Below are 19,197 nucleotides of genomic sequence, written 5' to 3'. Positions count from 1 at the left end.
CAGAGCACCGCAACATTAACTGACCTGTTTTCCGCCACGTTGTTTAAATAGCAAATCCATTTGCCCCACTTTGTGGACTCATGGGTGTTCTGGTCTAGAAAAGAGGTGTGTTAAGGCGCATTGTTGGCACGTTGCTATTTTGAGGAACTAAAATAGACTGTTCAATAGACCAGCTGAAAGAGCAGAGCGTGTAAGTTCTGCGCCTTGCTTACACATTGCTTAAAACACGCAGGATGTATCGCAATACACAAATATCTTTAGAAATGAAAAATAATAAAGGAATAAAATATTACAAAAATGGTTATTTTCTACATAAATATAAAAACCACTGCCTCCATGCCTTCATCTTAGAGGTCTTTTTTTCAGTTTATTCACGACAACTTGCTTTTGTATAATGTTATTATTATTATTAGTAGTAGTATTATTTATTATATGCATATTTATATTTGTTTTATTAAAAACAAGCTTAGATTGGTCCACCTGTCAGGTTTTGGACCATATGGGGCATAGGATGTGTGTTTGGATATAACTCCTTAATACTAGTTATTATTGTTCATGTATTCGTTTGCTGGAAATTCGAACTGAATTTAGAAATAATTTTGAAACAAATCTTTACGCTTAACAAACAAAGTTAAGGATGTAGGCTTATGCATGTTTTCAGTGAATGCGTCCAACACGTTTCCTTATCCACGAAAGAAAGTGAAAGTGAAAGTAAAGGCCAAATGGCTGGTCTGTTAAACTGTTGTCTTGCTAGTGAAGCGTTCAGTTTTTCCACTTACAAAGTCCGCAATGTAAATAGCAAATGCGCCATGCGTGACGCAACTGACTCTTAAAGGGAATGGGAGATAAGTCTCTGATTGGTTTATTCTTAAAACACACCCATAACTCATTAAGAGAATAAGCTCAACCCTGTTAGACCATGCGCTGCGGCGCAGAGTGTATTTTTCCATCTTTAAAATAGCAAAAGTGGATTCGGAAACGCCCTTAATGCTTTTGCGCCATGTGCTTTAGACTTTGCGCCCTTTGTGTGCACCATTCCCCCATTGCAAACTAATGCCGCGGTCACACTAGAGTTTGAGCATGCATAATTATGTCGTATGACGCTGCGAAAAAGGGCGGGATTAAACTAGATGATAAGACTTTTAAAAAAGTGAGCGATTGGTTGATATTTTACATTTCTGTCCAGAGAGGTCATGTTTTGATCTTCAATTGGTCTCACGCAGTCACCTGATGCGATTTCGCCGGTCAGAGTTCACCAAGCTTGAACTGTTCGTGTGCGTATGAATGTAAGTCTATAGGGCGAAAAGTGCAGTGTAAATGTTGTGGATAAGGCCATCACACTGTCATCATTAGAGGTCAGACTTTGATTAAAGATTACCAAAACAAACTTTTTTTTCCAGTGGAATAGCTTGCATGGGTTAATTGTTCACTAAAAGAATAACAATGTGTGCTAGCAACATAATTATTGCAAATTTAGATTTCATACAGACTGGTTTTGTGGTCCAGAGTCACGAATGTGGTGCCATCTGGATGTGCTGGAATTAAAATGGCTGCAGGCTTTATTAAACCTCCCAATTACATCATGCCTTGCTGAGTCACTGCCAGAGAGAGAGAGAATGAGGATCCATGATCAAAGTGAAAGACTTTTGCAGTCTCTTGAGGGTTATTTTAACTGAATCAGACCGCAGATGTCAACATCATCTTCTCCACTCCCGAACCTGCGTCAAAGGAGACAAACCAGACAACAGTCAATTACGGCATAGAAGCTTTTCACTCTGTTATATCAAATCACTCATAATTAAGCTACAGTATTAGTTTGACTGCATAACAGATTTTGACAGATAGTGTATAAGGCTGGGGAAGGCTTAGCCTCCCCCTGGCCAGAGACCACTGAGATAGCAGCAAAGAAAAAAACTGCATGGGAAACATGTAACAGGTGTAAGGCGTTATTTGAATGTAATTAAATTTTGATGATTAACAAAACACTTTAGTTATTATAAGTTTGTCAGACAAATTTAAAGTCTCCCTCCGCACAAAAATGGAACTGTCCAACTCCGCACTTTGCACTGATGAGCGCTGTTTATTACTGGAGTTCGCTGCAGCTCTAAAACGAAACCAAAAGTACTGGCCAGCGAACTATTCTGATTTGCTAGTCAAGGACATAAGTAATAACGTGACAAATGAGTATCACGAGAGAGGTATAATATATTATTCTGGTTTAACTTGTTTTCAGAGTTAAATTAAATTGTTAGTTATTTATTTATTGTTGCAAAAGGGTTGGATACTCAAAAATGTCACTTGTTAAATAAATTACTATATTATCAAAGATAATAAATATAAGAAACTTGCTAACATACCTCAGTTTAAGAGTAGGCACTGAGGTCCACCCTACTTAGGTCCTCTAATTTTTACATTTCTGGCCTCGCCCCTGGCTGCATATCGAAAGTGACATAACCACAGGACTAAACAACAAAGACAACATCAATGCTTATAATGCCAGGTCTAAAAGGAGGATTTTGCTGCATAAGGTAGGGCAGTGGCTATTATTTATATTGACTGCCATGCCATAACACATTTTTGTTTGTTAGACAGAAGGCTACTATTATAATATAATATAATATAATATAATATATACTAATATAATATAATATAATATAATTTAATATAATATAATATAATATAATATAATATAATATAATATAATATAGGTGACGCACTGGCACAGTAGGTAGTGCTGTCGCCTCACAGCAAGAAGGTCGCTGGTTTGAGCCTCGGCTGGGTTAGTTGGCGTTTCTGAGTGGAGTTTGCATGTTCTCCCTGCATTTGCGTGGGTTTCCTCCGGGTGCTCCGGTTTCCCCCCACAGTCCAAAGACATGTGGTACAGGTGAATTGGGTAGGCTAAATTGTCCTTAGTGTATGGACGTGTGCAAATGAGTGTGTATGGGTTTCCCAGAGATGGGTTGTGGCTGGAAGGGCATCCGCTGCGTAAAACATATGCTGGATAAGTTGGCAGTTCATTCCGCTGTGGCGACCCCGGATTAATTAAGGGACTGAGCCGAAAAGAAAATGAATGAATTAATAATATAGGTGATGCAGTTGCGCAGTAGGTAGGGCTGTCGCCTCACAGCAAGAAGGCCGCTGGTTTGAGCCTCGGCTGGGTCGGTGGGCATTTCTGTGTGGAGTTTGCATGTTCTCCCTGCGTTCGCGTGAGTTTCCTCCGGGTGCTCCGGTTTCCCCCAATGGCATGTGGTACAGGTGATTAGGTAGGCTAAATTGTCCGTAGTGTATGAGTGTGTATGGATGTTTCCCAGAGAAGGGTTGCATCCGCTGCATGTGCTGGATAAGTTGGCGGTTCATTCCGCTGTGGCGACCCTGGATTAATAAAGGGACTAAGCCGAAAAGAAAATGAATGAATGAATGAATAAAAGAAAGGCTAGGTTACATAACCTACAGATGAAAAATTTTATGGTCAAAATTATTAGCCCCTTTAAGCTATTTTTTTTTCGATCGTCTACAGAATAAACCATCATTATACAATAACTTGCCTAATTACCCTAACCTGCCTAGTTAACCAAATTAACCTAGTTAAGCCTTTAAATGTCACTTTAATCTGTATACAAGAGTCTTGAAAAATATCTAGTAAAATATTATTTACTGTCATCATGGAAAAGATAAAATAATTCAGTTATTATGTTTAGAAATGTGTTGAAAAAATATTCTCTCCGTTAAACAGAAATCTAATAATTTCTGGCTAATAATTCTGACTTCAACTATATATATATATATATATATATATATATATATATATATATATATATATATATATATATATATATATATATATATATATATATATATATAAAAGTTGATTCACTAAGTTGACATCATTTGTACAGTGTATGAATATATGCATGAAGTCTATGCAGAAGCACTGACAAACTTGCTGTGCATAAACTACAGTTTTTGTCCAGGTTGTTGACTGCTGCACAGTACAAAAAATCCTGTGACAGATGGCTGGCGTGACAATCATCACTCTGGGTTAAGCTCTCATAGGAATTGACTGGGAGGTGTGTCCAAAAATGCCCTACTGCAGTTCTTTTTCTCCTAGATATCAAGCTCTTATCCACTTCTGTCCTCTAGGTATGAAGTGGAATGACATGGCATTTTTAGCAAGATATTATTGTTATAAATGTCATTACTTATGTCATATTCCAAAGTTTGACTATGCAAACTTTAGATTTGAAAAAGTAGAATATAAAGACAACTAATATATATATATATATATATATATATATATATATATATATATATATATATATATATATATATATATATATATATATATATATATATATATATATATATATATATATTAACAGATAAAACTTTAAATGCAGATCTTTAAGAGTGTTAATAGTGTTAATCATGTTTTTGCAAGATTTACCATGTCTGCCAGAAGCATAATACATGTCTAAGAGTTCTGTGGTCAATTATTTCTGTATAATGACCACATGGGTTTTGTATTTTATAATGTCAAGATGATTGTGCAGTATCCTGTTCATAATGCCTACTGTTTCATTTTAAAACACTGGCAGTATACTGCAAAGCAAATAGCAAGCTGGTATTCCATTCTGAACATGCCATACGCAGTTAAGAAGTAAAATACCATAAATAAAGCTCATGAGGCGAAAACAAAAAGAATAGGGAAAAAGGGAAATTAACACACCTGGAGGAATGCAGGGGATGTCAGTATGGATTTGAGCCCTGCTGGGTCTGTTGCTGACCAACGACTCTTGTGCTTCATCAGCGCTTACACTGTGCTGAGATCATTCTTTGTCATGTCCTGACTCTACGATGTAATGCTGGGTCAGCATTTCGTTAGAGTTTGGTTTACACACAGTCAAGTCATGGCTCAAACTCCTGTGGCCTAGATTCCAAAAACAAGACTCTCCCTTAAAAGATTTACTCTGGGAAAGGCTTCCCATCCTTTTTTCTTTTTCTTGTTCTGAGAAATAAAGCCACCCTTAGAAAGAAGTCATCACTGTTGCACTAGTGCCAAACTTCCTTGTAAACAATGAACTCTTTATATACGGTTCTCAAAGCAACATGGCTGCCAGTTTTCAAAAATCAATCATGCCCAGACATCAATATGATCATCCACACATAAGCACACAGTTCTTAGATTAACATTTAAAACATATAAGTACAGAAAAATATTTCTTCAGGTGGCATGATGAAAATGATCCAGCATCAGGAGTTAATGAATCTTTAGATGGCATGACCATCAAAAGAGTTGCTGTAATTTGGTGGTGTGGCTAGCATGTAGGCTCAAGCACAGCTTATTTCTACGCAGAGGTGCATGGAAAAAGCAAATAACCTTCACAGTTGAAATGCTCACTTTTCAACTAAATTTGCTTGTAGCTGAGCCTCCAGGGCCATCTTGTCAAAGGTACGCATGTTCGTCTCTTCGCGAACACGATCCCGCACATGAAAAGATGCACGTGCCACAGATCGGGCACTTTCCAACACTGCACGCTTTTCTCTGAAAATTTGTTCACTTTTTTCCAGTTTCCGCTCGATGGACTGCAACAATTCCAAGCGGCGCACTTTCTCTTCCTCTTCCACCCGTTGACGATTAAGTCTTTGAAGTCGTTCTTTTTCCTGCCTGCTTTGCACCGCACGTTGGGCCTTCTCCCGAGCCCGTTCTTCAGCTACTTGAGCGGCTTGTTGTGCTCGTCTTTCAGCTTCCTTAGCTTTTGCCTCCATCTGTTCCTTCTGCTGTTGCTCACGTATTTCAGCACTGCGTCTCGCTTTCTGGATCAGCTTTCCTTCTCGTTTAGCTTTCTCCTTCAACTCTTGTGCTCGTTTTTCTTGTATCTGCTCATAGTTCTCCAAAGACCTGCTTAGCTTCTCATCCGCAGTTCTCCGTGCTTCTTCTCGATCGTCCGTTTCACGGCGTGCAATTTCTTGGATAAGAGCTGCATGCCGTCTCTTCTCAGCACGGTTGAGTCCACGACGCTCTTCCTGATTCTGGTGCTCTCGCTCCTGACGCTTCAGCTCAGCAATTGTCAGCTTCTCCTTGAGGAGCAGTTTCTCTTGCTCAAGAATGGCAGCTCGCTCCTCTTCCAAAGCTTTGAGGTTCTGTTCTTGTAATGACTTCTTGTGTTTCTCCTCGCGAGCAGCCTGTTGCAGTTTCTGCAAGCGACTGCGTTCTTGTTGCTCAGCCAACTCCTTCCAACGCTCCTCATTTTCCACTGCTTGGCGAAGTTTTGCTTTAGCAGCTTCACGCTCCTGCTGATTAAGCCAACGCTGTCTGGTAGAAACTTGTGATTGCCATGCACGTTGGCACTGCTGCACGGCCCTCTGTTTCTCACGCTCTTCACGTTCCCTTCTCAGCTCCTCTACTCGCCGCTCACTATCCCATTGCAGGTGTGCTACATAGCGTGTCTGGCTCATTATATCCTCCTCTTGGTACCTAGCTAGCATTAATGCAGCAATCTTTCGGTCACGTTCAGGAACAGCTTTAAGTCCTCTGCGTTTCACCTCCTTCACGATGCGCTCCACTTTTTGCGTAGTCTGTGGAGAATGGCTAAGGTCTCCCAAGCTTAAACTGCGACCCATCAGAGAGTTAAATGTCGCTAAAGTGCGGGCACGAGGGCTTGATGTTTTAGCCCAGTGATCTCTTGCCCCATCCCAGCTATAGGATGAAGAAGCAGACTCAGAGGAGGTACACGTAGTAATTGTTGTATTTGTTGTTGAAGCAGTAGAAGAACTAAATGTGTCACGCCTTCTTTGCAAAGACTCCAGAGAATGGCTTCTGCACCTAACCTTTGATTTGGAGATGATATGGCCATTATGCTGCCCAAATGCACCCGTGATGCCATTAGCAGGGCTTTGGACAGCAGATTTCGACACTATTGGAGCAAGTGAAGTTGGTGTCCTTGGAAAAGAAGAAGGCTTTGGTATTGATCTGGGGAAAGTATTTGGAGCCTTTGTCGTAGCACTGGAAGGTTTTTTTAGACCCTGACCTCCAGGAACTGACTGAATTGATCGTTGGATTACTGGTTTGCTTGGTTTTCTCCCAGATTCTACTTCAAGTGACTTGGATTTTTTTGCAGAGGTTACTTTGGGAGGAGCAGCAGAGTTCACTGGACTTGATTTTGAGGCCGGAGGAGAACTAGATGTGGATACTGAAGTCACCTGTCCAGATCCTGCTATCATGCTTTTAGGAGCAGTTGATGTTGATTGTTTTTTGGGTGCGGTGCTACAAGGAGGAGCCATCTTAGAGGATGGATTTGTTAAACTATGATTGGTTTGTTGAGACAATGCAGCATTTACAGTTTCCTCAGACTTCTCTGAAGCCAGTGTATCACTATTATTGTTGAGAGCTGCTTGCAGAAATCGCCTTTTCTCCTCTCTGATAATCCGCTCTCTCTCTTCTCTACAGTGCCGGAGTTTAGCATGTCTATCCCGCTCATATATCTCAAACATTCCTGTTGCGACACGCATGCTGCGGCCAGGTGCCTCACGTGCAAAATCAGACAGTGGACGTGGCAGAAGTTCCACAGGTTTCACTCCACATCGTGCACATGCCTCAAGAGAGCGAGGGCTTGTCAGTACATACCGACTACCTTCTGCAACTGGCGAATCAAAATTGTAAAGGTCCAGATGCAGTTTTACCTCTTCTGATTGACTGTTTTGCTGCTGGCATGGTTCTTGAGAGCTTTGTACAGGTTCAGTACCCGGTGATGTCTGTGGGCTGGAATCCACACTAACATCTATCTCTTTATCATCACCTGGCTCAGGTAGACATGGTGCTTCAGAGGCAGCAGCTGGGCTTTCAAACTGGGCCCCCCTGAATTTACTCTGGTCGTCGGGTTCCAATGGGTCCACCATGGTTCACTGCACAATATAAAACAGAAAGAGAGTGAATACTGCAGTGTTTCAATGATGGTAATGGATAACCCACAAGCAGATTTTCTAGCATGGAATCACAGGGATTATTATGTTCTGAGTAGAGATCAAGGCTTAAGAGTGCTATCTAAGGTTGAGTGATGCCACAAAGCTTGCACATGCATGCATATTTTTTACGCTTTGCTTCTGCATTTGATGACGCTTCCCGCTTCGGGGTAATTAGGTTACACATGCATGCTGGGCAATATAAAAGAACTCATAGAGTTACTATTTTTAGAGTTTGTGATTCAGATGCAATCATGCATGTATGTAAAACCTCAATATATGTCATGCAATCTATCCATCTACTCAAACACAATTGTCAAACTTACATATCATATTTTATTGTCAAAATGATTGACTATCATTTCCTATTGGTTACTTACATTCAGCTGGGTATGTGAAAGAAATAGACTGGATGCCTTTAAAACCACTTAGTTTTATATAGGCCCAAAAAATACATGTTGTTTGTACAGGAAATCCATCTATCTATCTATCTATCTATCTATCTATCTATCTATCTATCTATCTATCTAAGTATGTATGTATGTAAGTATGTATGTATGTATGTATGTATGTATCTATGTATCTATGTATCTATCTATCTATCTATCTATCTATCTATGTATGTATGTATGTATGTATGTATGTATGTATGTATGTATGTATGTATGTATGTATGTATGTATGTATGTATGTATGTATGTATGTATGTATCTATCTATCTATCTATCTATCTATCTATCTATCTATCTATCTATCTATCTATGTTAGTATGTATGTATTTACTGTATCTATCTATGTATGTATGTATGTATGTATGTATGTATGTATCTATCTATCTATCTATCTATCTATCTATCTATCTATCTATCTATCTATCTATCTATCTATCTATCTATCTATCTATCTATCTATCTATCTATCTATCTATCTATCTATCTATCAATCTATCTATCGAATGTACATATTTGTTATTTTAATGTCAAAATATGACATATTTCCATGACTTTAGTGACATTTAGCATACGAATCCCATCTATCGCAAGCTTTGATTATCAAAATAGGTCTACAGGCCCCAAAAAGGCAGATGTTGTTTGTACAGTAAACAAACGCTGTTTTAACAGACATGCTGCATAAGCAAGAGTCATCTAAAACAGAATTACTCAAAACAGCCTCTCACTTCTCATAGGATTTTCCAGAGCAGATGTTTTGATATCACATACAGTAGTCTATGCGGTTCTCCTCACACCCAGCGCAATCATATCTGATTACACGAATGCGCTAGAAATCACTTGCCCACAAAACAGCGCACGACATCGCCAAAATATCACGACCTTAAAAAAAAAGATCCTTACCGCTATCCCGGCCCACTCATTCAGAGCGCATCAAGTCACTGTTATTTTCCTCTCTTCTCCATCAGATCGGTTTTTATAGGATGTGTCGGTTCTCGTCTGGTTTCTTTCCTTCAGCAGTCAGTCTCCACCTGCTGTTTGACACTCGCATCTTTGGCCGTGAAGCATCCGCGCTCCGCCTCCGTGTGACTCTGCTCTAAAAATACCGTCCATATTCAGCCCTTTGTCCATATGAACGGAGAGTGAACGTATGCTGTTGTGATACATATGGCCAAGAATGCGTTATTTCATATGTATATTTATGTATGTAACATTATCAGACTGCGTTCATATGATTATTTTTCCAAACGTTACAGCAGGTGATTGAGAAAAACACATTCTGACAGCGGCATTCTGTCCAATATTGTAATAAGCACATCTTTACACTAGATGGCGTTATAATCAATGATAATATGTCTGTGGTAAAATCAGTGCAGCCTAATCTCAATGATAGATCTTAAAGGGCCAGCTCACCCGAGATAGAAAATTACCTCATCGTTTACTCTCCATCGTTAGTTTTAAACCTTTGAGTTTATTTTTTTCTATTGACAATAGAAGATATTGAACAATACTGGTTGCTGGCACCCATCAACCTCCGTAGTAGGAAAACAAATACTAAGTAAAAAGATGCCAGCTACCAGCATTTTAAAAAGTATCTTATTTTGTGTTAAACAGAAGAAAGAAATGCAAATAGGCTTTGAACAAGTGAGAGGTGAATAAACAATGGCTGAATTTTCACATTTGGTTGAACTATTTGGGCACTTAATAAAATAAACTTTACACTACACACACACATACATACATCCATACACACAATAAAAAACTATACTCAGAACTATCACAAAAAATGTCATTAATTTAACAAAAATCTGCAACAATTCACTCAACTGCCAAGCAAAATGTCCAAAACATACATTTTGATGAATGAATGAACAGATTAATTCATTTTTCTACGGAAAAGAAAAACATTTCTTCTTCTTCTTCTTATTATTATTATTATTACTATTATTATTATTTGAACCAATTATGATTTAAATACAAAATTGTGTAATGTTTTATACAGTTGACGTCAGAATTATTAGCCCCCCCCTTTGATTTTTTTTCTTTTTTCTTTTTTAAATATTTCCCAAAAATAGAGCAAGGAAATGTTCACAGAACAGTTGAAGTCAGAATTATTAGTCCCCCCTGTTTATTTTTTTCCCCAGTTTCTGTTTAATGGAAAGAATATCAACACATTTCTAATCATAATAGTTTTAATAACTCATTTCTAATAACGGAATTATTTTATCTTTCCCATGATGACAGTAAATAATATGACTAGATATTTTTCAAGACACTTCTATACAGCTTAAAGTGACATTAAATGCTTAACTAGGTTAATTAGGTTAACTAGGCAGGTTAAGGTAATTAGGCAAGTTATTGTATAATGATGGTTTGTTCTGTAGACTATTGAAAAAAAAATAGCTTAGAGGGGCCAATGATTTTGTCCTTAAAATGGTTTTGAAAAAAATAATCAGACATACTGTGAAAATTCCCTTGCTCTGTTAAACATAATTTGGGAAATATTAAAATATTAAAGGGACTAAGCCGAAAAGAAAATGAACGAATGAATATACAACAGTTCTATCTGGCTCTCGAATCTTATTGGCTGATAGCCGTGCAATATCAGAACTCGTACAGCCTCCACACCCTTCTGTATTACTCCGCCCACGTAGAGTGACAGCGGATCAATAAACTCACTACAGTTTGACAACAATTGCAGCTGTTGGACAACATATTGTACTTTTGAGGCTTTTTTAGGCAACAATGTATTGTTTAGATTGCATCTATGCAGTTTATTTATAGGACAGTGCCTATTTAAATATTCATAGTTTAAAAGATATAGCGTATCGGAATAAGTTAGCCTGTCATACTGAGCAGAGCAAAGACGTTTGATGTTCTGCCACAAGATGGCGACAGAGTGCGCATAATAAACCCTTAGAGATGAAAAACTGTGTAATTTCAAACTACAGCTGATCAAATCATTATAAAACTGGTAAGTTACTTTCTAATTCTAAGATTTTCAATCTCTCTCTCTTTTGTATGTTGTAGTGCTGTATTTAGTCTGGTATTGTTTCTGGTAGTGTGTCTGGTGTTTGCTTTTCTTTGGCTTTTCAGGGTTAAATATTGTGATATCCTAATTGCAACAGAGAAATACTGGGAAATGTCTCTAGAGTGATGGCATTTAATGCCATTTAGCCTTATAATCTTAAAATGTGAGCAAAATCACCTGTTTTGTCATCACTTTAGGTATTACCATAGAGAATCATTCAAATACTAGGTCTAAAGTGACGTTTGTGAATTAGCAATGGTTTCTGCTGTTCTGACTGTCAGCTGCAGATGTGAAATAATGGCGGACGAAAGTAGTTCCCCATACAAAAAGGTTTTTAGACTCTCCGATTATGCTTTCAAACTGGTATATATATATATATATATATATATATATATATAGCTTTCAACATATACAGTATGTATGATGTCAAACAATGGCTATGATAATTGAAAGTTAGAAGTGAACATGTTTGATGTTAGAAAGACTTTTGGATGACCCTGAAAATGTTACATTTCAACAACAAAACCCTTATAAGTAATTACAGACTGCCATGCAACATTATATTACAGATAGCACAAAACGTGCAACCAGCAATACAGAGAACAGCAAAGCATTTCAGAACATTACTACAGAACATTACCAGTTTTGTTTATCCAGATTATTTAACTCATTAGCAGCTCAAGCAGGGTTTGTTGCTTGGTAACAGACTTGAGAATGGATTGTTGAACTTGATACAATTTAATATTCACTAACTAGATTAGACTCAGTTTTTTAAAGATAGGATAAAGATCCAAAATCAATTAAAGATTTGCTTCTGTAATACGAGTTTTCAAAAAAATCCTAATAAAAAGCATCATATCTTAAGTTAAGACTTGTTGTAAAGGCAGTATATGGAATTTTATGGAAACATCAAATTGACATCAAGCATCAAAAAACATGTCAAATTGCAAATTGGTTTAATGTCAAAACCTTGACGTCCAACCTTGATGCCATTTTGACCACCAAAGTAATGACACAAAAAAAAGTACTATGCTATAAAGAAAGTTTCATTACCAAGATCTAAATTTACACAGGATTTTGTATCCTCACAATGAATGTAGATTGGATTTTTATGTGTTTTTTGATGCCGATGTTAGAACTAAAATCCAGGAACCCCCCAAACAAATGTGTTTCTGAAGAAAAAAAAAGTCTTACCTGATACTTGCAAGGTGTACCTAACAAAGTGGCCAGTGAGTTTATATAATATATATGTAAGTAAATATAATATAAATGTATTATTAAACTGTTTATAAAGTTCCTTGTCCTGATTCTCTTTTATTAAAGAGAAGTATTGGCCAATACACTTTTCAAAACCATTTTTAATGTGGAAAATAAAAATAATAAAGTTATACTGATTTGGAACAGCTTGGAGGTGAGTAACTTTCACTTTTGGGTGAACTATCCCTTTAATTATCCAGAGCGTAATGTCACATTGAATGAAACCCAGTTCACATCTCACGGGCGATTAAATGTCATCAGTTTAATCCAACAATAACAAATCATTGCATTATCAGTCGTGCTAAATGGAATTGAAAAACAAACTCAGGATGCGGTTTGATTCTGGGGGGGCATCCAGAGACACTTTTTATAGACTTGGATTAGATAACCAGAGGGGGAGCCTGTGATGACCCACTAAACTTCTGACCCAATGTAGGAACAGTGTGCGTTTAATTGGCACAGCCGTATCACCCTGCAGCCCAAAACCGGTTACTCACTGAAGTTGAGCAGGGCTGAGCCTGGTCAGTACCTGGATGGGAGACCACATGGGAAAACTAGGTTGCTGTTGGAAGGGGTGTTAGTGAGGCCAGCAGGGGGCGCTCAACCTGCGGTCTGTGTGAGTCCTAATGCCCCAGTAAAAGTGAAGGGGACATCAAACCATCAGTGTGCGCTGTCTTTCGGATGAGCCGTTAAACCGAGGTCTCTCTCTGTGGTCATTAAAAATCCAATGGCACTTCTGGTAAAAGGGTAGGGGTGTAACCCCGATGTCCTGGCCAAGATCCCTCCATCAGACCTTACGATCATGGCCTCCCAATCACCCCCATCCACCGAATTGGCTCTATCACTGTCTCTCCACTGCACCTAGCTGGTGTGTGGTGAGCGCACTGGCACCACTGTCCTCTGGCTGCCGTCGTATCATCCAAGTGACCCCCCTCATGATTGTGAAGCGCTTTGGGTGTATGGCCATACACGCACATTACTTACGTACTATGAGCGCTGAGGGACATCGGGGAACGTGTAAGCCATCTTGTCATCTGAACTAGGTGTTATGTGGGGGTTTATGGGAAATATAGTCATTGTGTAGTTCACCGTTCACAATGGTAAGCCCCAAAATGTGCTGGGGGTCCTAGAGAAATGAGGACCATGGATAGGGTTTACAGATGATGAAGCCTTGGAAAAATTTCCTCTGCCTTGATCGAGACAACTTCATCTGGCTTGAATTTCATTTATGAGCACTATTAACTGACTGAATGACATCTCCATCATGCAGCATGAAGGCATGGCTAAATTATTGCTAACAAAGAAACCTGACTCCATGTGATTGTGGTTTTGAAGAATACTTGTGTTTAAGGTTTGATTATTCACATGGCGCGGTAGTCAAAAGGCTAATTGTAATTGATTATTGGATTTTTCAAAATGGTCCACTAAGGATGAAGAATCTGGCTTTGATCTGTCGACTGATATCTGTTTTGTTTGTTAAACGTATGAATTTGATTCCTGCTTTTGGAGCATGATATCTTTCCTCTTAGGACTAAAAAGCATGAATACAAACCCCAGCTGCTCACACAATGAAGTCTTCTGTGGTTGAATAATTGTTTGGAATCAACCAACTTACTGGAAATTAGGGGCCGAGCTCCGTTATTCGTTTACACTCTTAGATATGTTTTGTTTGGAAGCCAAGTTGCCTCCATGACATTTCATAATAAATGTATGTCTGGACAGTAACCTAAGAAAACAAAGAATGCAGCATGCAGGTGCACTGCAAAATTCATTAGATGAGATGAGACAGCCTGATCTCACTAGAAAACGTAAGTATTTTACGTTTTGACAGTTTAGTGGCCAATTCGTACGAATTCGTATGAGTTAAGTCGTACGAAATTGTACGATTTTAAAAAGGCACCTAACCCCACCCCTAAACCCAACCGTCATTGGGGGATGAGCAAATCATACTAAATTGTACGAATTAGATCGTACGAATTCGTACGAATTAGCCACTAAATCAAAAAGTTACGAATTGCCGTGAGATTGTGTTGGATGAGAACATGTTCAAACCAAAATGAACACAAATAAATAATTAAGCTTATTTTTTAAACCAGTAGTCATTACTGTAAAAAAATGCATTTAAACTGATTAAAAGTGCATAAATACTGTGAAACATTGTTACCTTCAGGAGAACAGTTTCCTATTTTAATTTAAATGTAGTTTCCTCCTGTGAAAGCGAAGCAAAATTTTTAAGATCAGTACTTCAGACGTCAGTTTTACAAAATCCTTTACAAACCACTCCAGTATGCTGATTTAGTTTCGATTTAGTATTTCTGTGGAGATATATCATTTGATGATTTTAAAATACCAAATTTTATTTCAATTAGAAATTTTGGTAACACTTTTTTTATTTTAAAGGTCCCCTAAAATTAGAATAAAGTTTGTATATATATGTTATCATAAGTAGTGTTAGTTTTGAGGATGTGTATAAGCTAGTGGGCACCAAAATACGTGTTTAGGAGATAACATGTAAACATTACCTCATGCTTCAACTTCTCATCAAATTGTGACCAATCAAATGCTCTCTAGTATCTGACATCCCCCTTCAAGATGCTTCTCATTTGATGCGTTTGTGCAGGGCCACTGCTGGCCAAAAGGGTGCCATATGCAAAATTTTACTGTGGTGCCCCCACAGACGAATAAAAACACACAAACATGTACGCACACACATATGTATTTAAACATGTATTTTAATTATTTATATACATAAATATGCACATAAACACTCAAAATTATACTTAAACATTTAAATATTTACATTATAAAATAATTGTTTACATTAAAATTAAAACTGACATGACGTCTGCAGAAACATTCCTAATTTCAAACATTTACAAAAGGAAAGGAATAAAACCCTCTCTGTACCTGTAGAGATGGACGATCCTCAATGCTGCATCCTGTGTCTGTACCTGTGCAGCTGCTGGTGTCTCTGGAGAAGTGCTGGTCAGCCCACCTCCTTTTCTTTTGTGACCAATTACAGCAATGAACCTCAATGTACAATACAGAAGAAATTAGCCATTTAAAGGAAAAACTGATGACATACCATTAAGACAATGGGCTAGTATGAAACACTCTTCATAATGTGTCTAAACTACAACCAAAATGTGGATTTAACCTGCACTATAATCTATGGTGGCTAAAACTGACCTTTGCTTTTAGTATAAATCAAAGGCAATTGTAGTTTTTAAGAATTAATGAGTGTATTTTTAAACAAAAACTTTGTGAACGATCAGAAAAAGATAATCACTAGTAAATGCATGCAATAAAAATGGTTCATGGCCTGAGGCTTTATATTTTATATTATTGATCTTTCATAATTCACATAATGAGTCAGGTTTAGTATTTCATATAGTAATGAAAAACCGGCCTATTAAAAACACACCAATCCACCGATGTACCAACACAATCTCACAACAATTCGTAACTTTTTGATGTAGTGGCTAATTCGTATGAATTCGTACGATCGAATTCGTACAATTTAGTACGATTTGCTCATCCGCCAATGATGGTTGGGTTTAGGGGTGGGGTTAGGTGCCACGCCTCCTTTTTAAAATCGCACAATTTCGTACGACTAAACTCGTACGAATTCGTACGAATTAGCCACTAAACTGTCAAAACGTAAAATACTTACGTTTTCTCATAAGATCAGGCTGAGACTAAAGAGACTTTAGTGCCGATGCAGTGATACAAGCAATAACAACAGCAGCAATAAGAAATGTATAGAAATAGACAAAACAATAAACAACTGCAAAGAATTATATAATATACATGGTTTCCGCTACATTCATTCTTCCATGGCGGGGTGCCATGCCAAAATTGATCCCGCCACGGCTACATTACAGCTTCTCCTTCAAAACATTCAGTCGTGTTTTTTTTTCACTCTCGCGACCGTCAACGTCAACGCGTTGCATTTGTTATAAAATAAATTCATTTAATGTATTTATTATCAATATATATTTTATTTACACTCAAGTTGCGTCCCAAATCGCTTACTTATGTACTGAAAACTTGTGAATGGAGCTATCGGGTGCACATGTTGGATAACTTTATTTATTTTTAAATTGCGAAAGCAAAATTCTCCTACGAGAGTGATTATAGCGCCTCCCGATGGTGAATGCGGTTATACTAATGGCAGGTATTATTGGGTAGTTTGGTCATTTATTTCACTGATTGGGCAACTGTCAAACATCATCAGGGAAACGGTTTGAATTTCCGCTTAGTAAAAAACATTAGTCTTCGATTTGGAACGACACTACATACATATACTATGCTGTTGAGTGTGTAAGTGCATACATAGTGCATGAGTGCATAGTGTATAGTGTGCCATTTGGGAAGCAGCTTCAGTTTATGTTTATATTATTAAGTACATATTAATAATTGTTTTTGAGCAACTGAGATTGTGCCCCCTCCGGAGTTGATACCCTATGCAACCTGCGTACTCTGCATAAAGGGAGCGGTGGAACAGCGTTTGTGGCTCAACCACTCTCACTTTCAGATGATAAAACAAAATCCTATTGATTGTTTTTTTTGGGAAAGGGGAGGAGCTACACTTAACAGGATCTTTGAGGTATCCTTATTACACATTCCATGTACTAGTCATTACAATTAATTATGCATAATTATATGCAACTAATCTTCATTCTTTCCATAACCATATAGTAAGTACATGTAGTTAATATTATGCAGTGGCGCAGTAGGTAGTGCTGTTGCCTCACAGCAAGAAGGTCGCTGGTTCGAGCCTCAACAGGGTCAGTTGGCGTTTCTGTGTGGAGTTTGCACGTTCTCCCTGCTTTCGCATGAGTTTCCTCCAGGTGCTCCGGTTTCCCCCACAGTCCAAAAACATGCGATACAGGTGAATTGGGTAAGCTAAATTGTCAGTAGTGGATGAATGTGAATGAGTGTGTATGGATGTTTCCCAGAGATGGGTTGAAGCTGGAAGAGCATCCGCTGTGTAAAACATATGCTGGATAAGTTGGCGGTTCATTCCGCTGTGGCGACCCCAGATTAATAAAGGGACTAAGCCGAAAAAAGAAAATGAATAAATTTTATAAATATTATGAATAATACTCTGTATAATTACTCTTTTTACATTACTGTGATGGTTGGGTTTAGGGTTGGGGTCGGGGTAGATGTTAATAAAATACAATTAATGGATAATTTATTAAATAATATACATCATTCTCGTTAACGTCCGGTTGCAGCTGTATCCCTTCTAGCACCACCATTGTAAATACAATGTGAGTGCAGTTAAGGACACACAGTTTGGTTCTACTTTAAGTGTATTCTGCATGAATAGTTCACCCAAAAATGACAATTCACCCTTCACTTATTTAAAATCCATTTGAATTGAACACAAAAAGTTGATATTTAGAACCTGAAAACAACATGACGGAGATTAAATAAGATAATTATCATTTCCTTTGAAATGTCCTTTTAAGTCAGGCTTATAAAGGAAATTCTACCACAGCAGTCTTAAGCAGCCAGTAAATTAATTTAAATTTAAAATTAAATTCATTTTTCAAAAGACATTGACAGACTCCATAGACAGTTATAATCCCAAGATGTTCAAAGGAAGGAACCAAAACATTGTCAAAACATTCCACGTGCTTCAAAACCTTCAGTGCTTCAGCTGTAACCAAATGAAGCTCCAAGAACACTTTTGTTCACATAAAAACTGTGAAAACTTTGTTTGAGTCTTCTGCATCAGATCAGGATGCACATTTATGTTGTATTTCCTGCAGTAAATGTGCATCCTGATGAGTTGATGAGAAAGAGAAGTTATATATCTCTATATATAGAGAGAGGTTATATATGTATATATATATATATATATATATATATATATTATATATATATATATATATATATATATATATATATATATATATAGTTGAAGTCAGAATTATTAGCTCCTACTGAATTATTAGCCCCCGTAAAAAATTTTTTCCCCCAATTTCTGTTTAACGGAGAGAAGATTTTTTCAACACATGAAAATGATGACATTTCCCTTTATTATTAGTCCCTTTATTAATCTGGGGTCGCCACAGCGTAATGAACCGCCATCTTATCCAGCATTTGTTTTATGCAGCAGATACCCTTCCAGCTGCAACCCATCACTGTGAAACACATACACACTTATTCACACACACATACACTGCGGACAATTTAGCACACCCAATTCACCTGTACCACATGTCTTTGGACTGTGGGGGAAACCGGAGCACCTGGAGGAAACCCACGCGAACGCAGGGAGATTATGCAAACTCCACTCAGAAATGCCAACTGACCCAGCCGAGGCTCGAACCAGCGACCTTCTTGCTGTGAGGCGACAGCACTACCTACTGCAACCCTGCGTCGCCTTAACTGACTATATTTTAATGAAATTACATTATCGAAGCTGTAAAACGAACATTAAGCTTTCACCAGAAATGTATCCAACCCAGGCTCATTCTGAAAACG

General features: G+C 37.9%; 1 protein-coding gene across 2 annotated transcripts; it reads right to left on the bottom strand.

The window, feature by feature from the left end:
• Positions 1 to 1,441: 1,441 nt before the first annotated feature.
• On the bottom strand, positions 1,442 to 9,412 carry ccdc177 (coiled-coil domain containing 177). Of its 2 annotated transcripts, none has more exons than XR_008839203.1 (3): positions 9,312 to 9,412; positions 4,727 to 7,902; positions 1,442 to 1,718 (listed from the first exon to the last, which is right to left on the bottom strand). XR_008839203.1 is itself a non-coding variant. In XM_056476382.1 (3 exons), the coding sequence occupies exons 2-3, from the start codon at positions 7,894 to 7,896 to the stop codon at positions 1,664 to 1,666; spliced, it is 2,553 nt and encodes an 850-aa protein (XP_056332357.1). In that variant the 5' UTR covers positions 7,897 to 7,902; positions 9,312 to 9,412; the 3' UTR covers positions 1,442 to 1,663. The 2 variants fall into 2 exon arrangements, 1 of the variants encoding a protein (XP_056332357.1); XM_056476382.1 differs by having other exon boundaries at positions 5,399 to 7,902.
• Positions 9,413 to 19,197: the final 9,785 nt, after the last annotated feature.

The sequence above is a fragment of the Danio aesculapii genome, chromosome 17, assembly GCF_903798145.1.
Source record: "Danio aesculapii chromosome 17, fDanAes4.1, whole genome shotgun sequence".
Taxonomy (NCBI): Eukaryota; Metazoa; Chordata; class Actinopteri; order Cypriniformes; family Danionidae; genus Danio; species Danio aesculapii.
This window is presented reverse-complemented; position numbering and strand designations above follow the sequence as displayed.